The sequence below is a fragment of the Austrofundulus limnaeus genome, unplaced genomic scaffold (genome assembly GCF_001266775.1).
Source record: "Austrofundulus limnaeus strain Quisiro unplaced genomic scaffold, Austrofundulus_limnaeus-1.0 Scaffold361, whole genome shotgun sequence".
NCBI lineage: Eukaryota > Metazoa > Chordata > Actinopteri > Cyprinodontiformes > Rivulidae > Austrofundulus > Austrofundulus limnaeus.
In genome coordinates, this window is record NW_013952763.1 from 334,572 (window position 1) to 345,698 (window position 11,127).

The 11,127-nt window shown below is 39.1% G+C and overlaps 1 protein-coding gene across 2 annotated transcripts in view; it reads right to left on the reverse strand.

Moving 5' to 3' along the window:
* Nucleotides 1-11,127, reverse strand: part of kcnab1b (potassium voltage-gated channel subfamily A regulatory beta subunit 1b) — a 49,956-nt gene that overhangs the window by 26,966 nt on the left and 11,863 nt on the right. For both annotated transcript variants that reach the window (XM_014023263.1, XM_014023262.1), the window contains exon 3: nt 1,269-1,312. In XM_014023263.1, the coding sequence (XP_013878717.1) occupies nt 1,269-1,312 (44 nt within the window). The remainder of the gene's footprint in view (nt 1-1,268; nt 1,313-11,127) is intronic.

The window sequence follows — 11,127 nt, forward strand, 5'->3', positions numbered from 1 at the left end:
GTGTGTGTGTGTGTGTGTGTGTGTGTGTGTGTGTGTGTGTGTGTGTGTGTGTTTGTTCTGCGACGGGATCTCCTCCTAGTTGGATGTTACCAGGAGGTACCCTAATAGGAAGCTTGAACTACCTCAACTGACTCCTTTCCATGTGGAAGAGCAGAGGCTCGACTTCGAGCGCCCCTCAGATGATGGAGCGTATTRCCTTATGTTTAAGGTTGAGCCCATCCAACCTGCAGAAGACGCTCATTTGATCTGTTTATACCAGGGATCTTGTTTTTTCAGTCATGACTATGGGTGAGGATGATGGTGATGCACTACAGCATCTGTAACATGATTTMCTAATAAATCCTGATAAACTTTGCACAAAGTTCATCGGTGCTAAATCTTTCCTTTGCACAATTTTCATAATCACATCTTATTTTATCCACTTTTATGACTTTCCAGGGATTAAAGACTATGGATTAAAAAATGTTTCTGATATTATACACATTATTTCCCCTAAATGCAGTTTGTTTGTCTGGTATGCACTTATCCTAAGTTCACTGGTTCAGTAAACATGCCCTTCTTGCAACTTCTAGGTTTAAAGGTGCACAAAAAGACAATAAAGAGGTATTAACATCCTTCATTGTTCAGCTTGCAGGGAAGAGCTCAAGAACAGTTTGCCAGATTTGAGGTTTGAAAGTAATCTTTCTTGGCTGCTAAATGYTCTCCTTCCGTTAATATTCAGCTGCTGCTCAGAGAGCCGTGGCTGTATCTGTAAGAACAAATCGCTCCGGGAATGATTAACTGTTTCATTTTCACACTTTCCTCTGTGTTTGCCGAGTCAGGGCAACACTGCATCATTCCTTTGCCTTGTAATGATTTTTCCTTCAGCGGCACTTCCCCTTCAAGCGATTTGGTGTGGACTCAAATCCAGGAAAAAAATGAAAACAAAGAGTTTTAATGAACAGATCCAGAGGAAGGGAGGTAAAATCTACTTATGGTGTTCATCTAATATGTGTGATAATGGAGCCATTTKTTTACTGAAAACACTTCTGTTGATTAAATATTAAAAAGGGGAAACTGTAAACACTTTGCAAAAGGTTTTTTTTTTTTGTCTCGTGAGGCTTCCAAATTAAAGATGCATAAGGTTTGGAAATGATCCCATTTAAAGGATGTCTGAAGCATCTGCCCTCGATGTCTCTGCCGTCACACAAACAAACTCAGAGATGAATCCTGAATAATGATGATCACAAACCTTAGAAATTTGCTAAAGCTGATTAAAAGGTACTCACCGAGCCCCAGGCAGGAGACACGTAACCCAGATTTCCCCAGGTTCCTGTGAAACAAATCAAAGGTTGATTTAGAAAAGCAGCGCAAATGGGACCCCAGATGTCATCACTCAAAATGTGATTGTAATTAATTTGCTCCCATATTATAAAACTGGGTAGTTGAGAGAATCACGTGAAATAGGCAAGAAACTGTAAAAGTTGTGAATCCAAATAAAAACTGAATTATTYTTCCTGCTCGACAGAGTGGAGATTTATGAACTGTGATGATCACCTTTATCACCAGCAATCATGAATCATATCTGAGAGATCACAAGGCCAGAGGACAGTTGATTTATTTTGCTTACACCTTGTTGGGGTGGGGGGTGGGGGGGGGGGTAGATGGCACACAAAGAGCTTGAAATTTTTTTTCATTGGCCAACGCCAAAAAACAAAGGCTGCAATGATGGTTTTGCCCTTTTCTGTGCTCTTTTCTGTTCCCAAAACATCTCATGAGCCGCTGGACTGATTTTATTCAAACCGTTATTTAAAAAGATATTATTGGATGAACATGTGTCTAATTAACTTTTGGAGTCAAACCAATTATGGTGACCAACACAGCAAATCGACAAACACAAAATAGCTATTTTTACTGATACTGGGCTCAAATTTGATTTGGTAATAGCTGAGAGCTGAGCTGGAACATGGCATAGGCAGTATAGGTGAATGTTAAGGGAGCCGTCCATCTAGGGGGCGCCACAAATGACGGACAAAAAAATTAAAAAATTTTATAGTTGATTTGTTCTATATTGTTAACTATTTTAATTTGGTTTATAAAGATAAAAATATAATATCAAAGACAAAACTTTATTTTGTTATGTGATCGTATGTAAATTGGCTGACTTAGAAAACAGCACAAGGGGTGCCACCTGAAATCCAGCCTAAGGTGCCAAATTAGCTTGGGCCAGCCCTGGCTGAGAGTCATTCAGAACTCATCCTCTGAGCGTGACATATTGTGTTTTTGCATGAGGTCACGCTCCTCCAAATATTTTTTAACAAAGGTGACGTAGTCTAAAACTCGGGCATAAAAAGTGAAAATTCCTTCAAATAATGCTGGGCCTTTAAATAAATTTTGCTAATACCTCAGAATAAACACAGCTTGCTTTGTTGCAGCAAGACAAGTGTGTGTGTACACTGCTTTTTGGCAGATGTTGCCCTGTGCTTCCATCTCATCCTCCCTCACTCGGCTGCATCGCATTCTTTGTAACAGTTTGATGTCTTCCTGCAACAGGAAGCACATCAGCCCTGAAGCCTTTCTGATCCTGTTGTCTTTTCCACAACATGCAGACGATTAAGCTCGCTCCCGAGCACTCGTGTTGTATCATGTCARTGGTTCTCATGATGTTTTCCCTCATCTCATTCCTCTGTTGCATTTTTTTTAAATCTAATAACTAAGTAATTTCATCTGACGCCTGTCTAATCTATGACAGTTAATTTACGTCSAGCTGGTTTACAGATTTAGCCCACTCTGTAAAATAAAAGAGCTTGCACATATTGCCTGAATTGTTTCATGTCAGATTTCCAGAAAAATGTCATCCTATGATGAGAGATGGAGATCAGGCCATTTTAGTCAAACCTTAAAAATAACATTATTCACAATCGTATGTGACATTGCAACATCTCTCATGATCTCACATAACTAGTGATTTTTGAAAACAGATTTCCTTTCCGATTCTGACACTTGGTAAGGCTGGTATCAGTGATACTAACCCAATTGTGCAAAATACACCTAATGTGTTTGTTAAATCTAACAATAAGTAAAGAATTTCAAATTACCACTTCACAAAAAATAGACATCAAAGTAATTTATTTTTAATTTTAAACTCAAAAATTTTGACGGAGTGACCTCATTTACAATATAGCCGAGTTAAAGCAACAGAAAAACCCAATAGACACAATCATACAAAATACATGAAAATTGTGAAATCTGATACATGAACATTAATATGAAAATACTGAACATGTAACGTCTGCAGACTGACTGACTGCATGTGTCACTGCAATTATGCATTACCCAGGCGGAAGAAAAAGTAGTTCCCTCCAATCACATGGGATTTAGACAAGATTTCAATAGTTTAGTTACTTCCCATTGTGTCCCAGTTAATGATATTTGTTACCTGAAATGACAGAAGTATCAATATTTTGATTTTAGTAYCAATTCTAGAGCATAAAGTTCTGGTACCGGTGGCATCGAAATTTCAGTGTTGATCCACACTTCACTACACATAACCCAAGCAGACAGGTGTGGGCCAGATCTGGCAAATAATGGGACTGTTTTTAAGATGCCACAAATGTCCTCATTGTGGTTTTGTTCGTGTGGTGCTGGCCCAAGCATAGATCACCTCTGGTAAACCACATCCAGGCCCCCAAAGGGCCACCATTCTTTGCAATACCTTGGCCAAGTGTTGGTGCAATGTGTGGGCCAGGACTGGGCCAGACAAATTTTGCAACAGTGCTTGGAGTGTGAATGACTCTCAGCTAATACCACACCAAACTTTAGCTAAATCTCTGTAAAAATGTGGTTATTTTTTTGTTGGTTAAAGCTGATTATCTGCCGTCTTTAACTGGGATGGAAAAGTTTTGGATACRGCTATTATGATCGCTTCACCTACATCTCAGGCACCAGGCCAAAAATATGGAGGACTTGTTTTAGTTAGGCTGTGTCATTCAGTCACGTTTTTGTTTTAGCATCAGTTTCACTTTAAGTTCGACTGAAATAGGAACTTATTGTTTTTAATTGTTAAACTGACTGCAGGAGCTTATTGTTCTCCCTCCACCCACCTCAGGTGTCTGCCTGCAGTGTGATGGATGAAGACTGTGGGTGAAAAGAAAACTTTAACAAGGGGCGAGATCCACAAAGCCACAAAGGGTGGCCCAATAGAGGAAGCTCTTTATTTTCCTGGACCAAAATCCCACACACAGATCCATTATTACCAGTAACGCACTTCATTCCGAGAGCTGAGTGCGAGAAGAAATAACCTCCAATTACCATYCTGGGATTGGGCCCTCTGCTCGGGTTTGCAGGCGTTTACTCATTACAATAAATGAGGCTGTAAAAAAAAATGACAGAGGCTGTTTTCTCCCGCCTGAAAACTCTTCCCTTCCGAGTCGTAGGAGAGGACTAATCCGAGGCCCTGTGCTGTTTAACCGTGCCCTTGGCCCAAACTATTAATTRTCCAGCAATAAGACGCGTGAAGTCAGTTTTACTGAGCTGTCAAAGCAGAGGAGTAAAAAAAAAAAAGTATAAGTCAAAGGATACACGCTATAAGTGTGCAAATTAGGACATCAGTAAAATCATGGCARGATGAAAGAGAAATCAGAGGTTGTGCTTTTGTCCCTAATACAATGGAGGAGTTTGGATCCTCATCTCACTGACGTATTATTGACTGAGCTCTGATCCAGATGGGGGTGGGGGGTGTAACCTGGATTTTTATTTTAAATGGCCTGTATAAAAAGCAATTATTAAATGCCCTGAAAATGTTAGAAACTGCAGACCTACGTGCCTCTTGGTCTTTATTGATTTCACTTTAACTGATCTTTAAATCACACTTTTCCAACTATAAATAAGACCATATATCTTCCAAATGAATGCTGAGAAAAATCTGGCTCTCTCTTGCAACTTTAAGTCTGAATTTCCTGTTTTTGGCTAAATGAGCTGTCATTATGTGTGGCCTTAACTGCAAATGCTTTTTTTTTTCCAAACAACTGGGGGGAAACAATCGCTTTTGTGCTTCTTGTTGTTTCTAGGGAATGGAGAAGCAGCAGCATCCACTGGCTTATTAACCGTAGCCTTGCAGTGGAGCTTAAATAGATCAGCCCAGGTTTGGCATGCCAACACAAGCGAATTGTTGAAGAAGCTAATGATCCTCCGGATTCAAGAATTGAATCTGCAACACAGGAAAGAAAAGTGGAACTAAAAGGAAGCAAAGTGTGTTGGAAGAGGCTGCAGCTTTAACTTTAAATATTAGCTTGCAAACGGTAACATAAACACACGCAAAAAAAGAGACAGTTTGTCTGTATAAACAACACACACACACACACACAACTCTGCAAGCAACTGAGAGTGTCTCGGCCTCTCATGCTCGGATGGTGGCCAAAAGAAGCCTTGAAGTAAAATGACAAATGAGTCATTTGATGACGCCCCCTCACAAATAAAWAAATAAATAAATAAAGAGTCACCACTTATGAAGCTCCTGTGAGCTGCGACTGGATGCACATGGACTCTCATTGGATATGAGATATTACCTTCATTATTGGCACAGGGAAACAGTTTTCTGATGGTGGAATGAGCCATATTTTATTTCTTGGAAAGTACTTTCCAAAGGTGCATAGTGGGGCGATCCTCAGCATTTCTTTTCTGAAGTGAAATCAGTCAGTCTTGTCAGCGAGGTTATGAGAAAACAGGTAAATCATTCATATGTAAAGGATTAATGAACTCCGAGCAAACCCACAGAMGCAAACATTCATGTGGCGAAGGAATCAGACGACTCCCTCCGTTCCCATCGCTCTCCTGGTGGCAACCAAAACATTGTTATCAGAATGATTCAGAACAGGAATATAATCAAAAGAAAGGAATGCAAATTTCCTATCACCTTTCTTCTTTTCAAACTGAGATGTGAAGAAATGAAGGGTTGTAGATAATTTGGTCAAACCTTAAAAATAACATTATGTTTAATTTTATGCAATACTGTGAGATGTTCACTCAGAGTATGTGTTGAGAATGACTCTCAGCTGCTATCGCAGCAAATTTTAGCTTAAAACTCACTTTGTATTTGTGTTGGATGATTTTGGTTAGAGGTGACGTCTGTCGTTAACTCCAAAAGTTGTTCAATTGTAGACGTATGTCCAGTGTTCACTTTTGGAGACTTTCGTTAATATTCCTCCTCTTGTTCACAAAAACAAACCCACATGCATACACACCTATACACCCAAACACGCACACAAGTTTGTATTTTTATCCTTGTTAAGTCCATTCATTGACTTCCATTCATTCCCAGTCATTTCTAAAGCCTAACACTGAGCCATACCCTATCTTCCCCAATACATACCTAAGCCTAAACCTAACCTAAACTCAAATCACATCTTGGTCCTAAACCTAAACCCTAACCCAAAAATGGAGTTCCACCAGGAGTGGTCTTTGGTCCCCCATAAAAACTACTGSTCTTAACAAGGTAGGTGTGTATACCAGAAAAAATCATAAAAGTACACACACATGCACAGTCTAGTACATATTGCATTGACTTCCATTAATGTCTACAGGCTTAATCTGATCCCTTACCTTTAAGATAACCTGACATGTACACACCTGACCCTAAATCTAACTCAGTTCACCACTTAGTCCTAAACTTATCTCTGACTCACCATTGATATTTACCCCAATGTGGACTAGGCTTAGGTCTCCATAAGTACCAGTTGGTCCCCACAAGTAGGGGTGTATGACAAAAATGGTCCCCACATAGTACACACACGCACACACTCCCATCAGCTTTGCAAAAAAAGGAAGCAAAGCAGGGATATGAAATCACAGGTGTAAAAGCCCAATAAGAGTGAAGCAGAGCTGCAGAGATAGTGAAGAAAAGGATGAAGATGATGAGACTGAAACCAGCTCACACAGCCCAAAGACTAGGCAGGCACCCTCTAAAGAAAAAAAAAATCTGACAAATAGGAAATGCGAAATAGGAAATGACAGTCAGCTCCCTGCAGCACTTTGCACAAATACTGTATATAAGTATATGTGTTTTTTTAATATATTGTTATTTATTTACCTTTATTTACCCATGTAGATCTCTGTACTCTTTTGCAAGAGAGGCCTGGGTCTGAAGGCAACCTAACATAAGTGGACATGACTTTTCTTTCTTTTTTATTTTCTTCCACAGGGTCAAAACAAGCAAAGCTCACTTCTTAATATTGCAGTGCACATCACACACAGACTCATACACCCTGACATAAACATCTTATTCTGTGGTGAATTCTGGATTATTCTTCAAACTTTTTTAAGATTTTTATTTTTCCATCATTTGAAGAATCTCACCGATAAAATTATCATGAAAAGATACAGGACTAAAGGGACCCTTTTTGTTTCTCTGCAATAAAAAAGAGGATAAACCTGATGAGATTTATTTAGTTTGGTGTTAAATTTGAAGAGAAAATCCTAAGAACACATGAATTGTTTGTTTTTAATGTAAAACATGCACAATTAGCACATGATAGCATCTTATCCAAACTGGTATTTTTCTACTTTAAAGCATTCTGTTTTATTGTGACATCTAACAACAATCTGATTTTCTAATCTGCCCAGCCTGAAARCTTGGATTTCACAAATGCAGTGAGGCTTTCCTCTTCTTTTATTTCTCTTTCTGCTCAGTTTATTTCCAGGCTGATTAGGAAGGAAAAGGGGGGAAAAAAAACTGCGTCAACAGAGCATTGCTTTAAATAAACCATTATGACCACTGAAAGCAATTTTACTTTTGACCTTTAATTAAAAAAAGGGGGATTGGTTCATGCGACTTGCGGGGCGTTTTAGCGGTGCAGTGTTTATCCTCKGGGGCCCGTTTGGTCTTTAGGCAGAGTTGAACTTCATGCTTCGGGGAGGGTTCCTGTTGTGCAACAGCCTGGCTCAGATGATTAGAAATTCACACAGCAGCTGAGACAAGCGCCGGGKTTAATGGCGCTGGAACGTAAGATGCATTCATTTTTGTCAGGAGAGTTTTGACGGAGAGGAGAGGGGCAACACGCTGCCAAACGACGAGCCTCTGAGGGGGGAACGCAGCACCATCGCCTCCATGAGGGCGGACATGCATGAAGTCATGCAAGTTCACACAGACRCATCTGCACATGTGCGCACACATGCTCCCTCCAGGTTTATTACAGAATAAAAGAAAACACAGGAAAAAACAACAACAACAGAGTTTAGATGTAATGTTTAGGTGGTTTGAACTGCTGGTGTAAACCTGCATGTGACTGAGGAAATAGCTGTCATTAAAACAGGACGAAAAAGAGGATTTCGTTTAGATTTATCACCCTGAATGATAATTTATTCCATTTGCATAATCAAACGCATCATTATATATATTTTATGCACTGTGATAGTGTACATTCGGTCATGAGTGACCGTAGACTTGGGTCATTTCAGAACAGACTATATGAGACAGTTTAGTTAAAACATGTCTCACAAGACAACAGACAAACGTTTTTCATTAGATTATGATCCAGGACCGAGCCCCGGGAYGTGGTGTTTGCTCCAGGGCGAGTGGCTCAGTCCAGAAGCATATGTATAAAACTTTTGTTATTTTGTTCCTGGTATTAAAAACTCTGTGTCTGTTTTTGGTCCAGCTGAAGGTGTAAGACTTTATGATCTGTAATTAAATGCTTAACTCTAAACCTGCATTCACTGCGTACTTCGACCGCAATTAATGACACATTTTCTCACAGCGCTAACTAAACTATGTAATGATGCAACATCTACGCTTAATTTCCTTCTGGAGTCAACCTAATTCAAGATGGCTGCCACAGYYAACTGAYCCCCAAAATGGCTGTAAATCTGCCAGTTTTACAGATGTGTGCAGTGYTGCATGACATCACACACATGTTCTTTTCTTCAAGGTTTGACCAAATTAGAGACAGTTAGTTTTCAGTAAATATGTTTTCCTTAAAGGAATTCACAAAATCAGTCAAAGGCAAATGTTTAAAAAATGTCCTGGATTCAGCTCATTTGTCACTAAATTTAAAGCCTWATTTCACTTCCAATTGCATTCTTTCTACTAGAATATGTTGCTGTCCAAAATAACATTTCTTGATAATCGTAATAATTTGTGAGTTTAAAAAATCTATCATCCATAATGAAATAAGTCACTTGAATGATAATTTATGATTTAAATGGAGCATTACGATGAAAAATTGACTATTCTAAATAATAATAAGTTGTAATGGTAATATTCTTTTGAAGTCAGCTGTGATGTTTTTTTGGTGTGGACCCCAGGAAGAATAGTCTCTGCTATGGTAGAGAACAGGGATCCTTTGAATAAATATTGCAAGTTTTGTATGTTTCAAACTGATGAAATCTGAGCCAATAAAACATCCACCACATATAGTATTTATGTTTTAGAGGATTAGGAAGAAGTTAGAGTTTAATAAGTCTTGCTTCCACTTGTAGTTTTCCTGCGAGGCTGCACGGTTCATTGGTTTATTAAATATTGGAGCTCAAAGGATAAAAAAATGTTAATATTAATTAAAACGATAAGGGTAGAGGCACAGCTAACACATCCACGAAGGCGAGAAGGATTTTCTCCCAGGGGACAATCATAAAAACGATGCGAGTTCAGTTGAAAACTTTTATTTAACTCGATCGCGCGCAACAAACAACCCTAAAATGATCAGCGTGAACCACATTTTCTAGCTGTTGCTTTTGCAGAAAAAAAATCACCGAATGTGCGGCTGCTCCATGTGTTGCTCACACTGTCGATACAAACACACATATACACACGCACATACACAACTCAAGCAGCCTCGCTCTCTGCTGGTTGCTGATAAGCATGCATAAAGGAATCAACAGAAGGGATTTCTGCAAGTCCATCTGCAGTGCGACTTTAAAGCATCCAAGCAAAACCTTCTYCAAACCTCCTGGACTGTCAAATGGTCTTCTGCTGCCTAATGACCGCTAAAAACCTCAATCCAAGCTGTGGAGCCGCACAATTAAAACWAAAGACGACTTTGTTTCCTTTCCTTTCATCTGCTGCTGATTAAGGCTTTGCCCGAGTCTCTATYTGTTTGCTTTTATTGTTAACAAAATGTCTCATGAAASACTGGACTGATTTAAGAGAAACTTTGAGACTGTTTGGCGAATGCACGTTTGCAGCTGGTTACCTTCAAGATGGCTGCCACAGCAAAGCTAGCTTGGCAAACACAAAAAGTGGCTAAAACTCTGCATTTTTACATATAGCTTAAGCTGATCCCCAACTCTGACTAACCCACATAGCAAATTTTGTCTGGGCCCGGATACCACAAAGAATGACGGCACTTTGGTGGCCCAGATGTAGTTTGCCCAAGTTGGTCCGTGCATGGCCCAGCACCACAACTGGTCCAGTTGTGATTTTCCATCATATAAAACAATGCCATCATTGGCAAACCCGGTCCATGGCCGGTTAAATAACCAGCAGTTCAAGCTCGACATTTGGCCCACACCGACCTACCATGAGCACCAACAGATTGCATGTTTAAAATCACTTATGTAATCGAAATTATTTGAGCGTGCAGCTTATTGAATGTGATGTGTGGCCGATCAGAAATCGAGGTGACAGAAACACAAAGAGAAATCCAAAAGATAGACGACAAAACAACTGTGTGGAGGGATGTATTTTCCAGAGTTGTAAAGTACAAATACTTTGTTACTGTACAGAAGTTTTGGCTATCTGTACTTCACTTGAGTAATTATTTTTCAGCCAACTTTACGTTTTTACACAATTATCTGTACTCCTTGCATTTTTTAAAAAGGTAAGAAGTAGAAAGTCATTACTTCTATTTCATTCTGGCTAGTTATTGTGAAAAAAAAAACACGATCCTGATAAATTGCCTTCAGGATAGTGTGAATTTATTGTAATTAGATGAGAAGTATAAATATATAGCTTTCTGACATAGCATTAGTTTGTACACAATCCATCACAGCTGCAAGTATAAACTTTTTTTGGGGGGGAGGTCACCTCCCAATAAATGTAATTTTTGACAATCTAACTGCTCATTTTTACTCAATACTTTTACTTTTAATACTTAAGTCCATTTTGTGTCAGAAATTTACTTTTGATACTTAAGTACAAAATAAATCAGATACTTT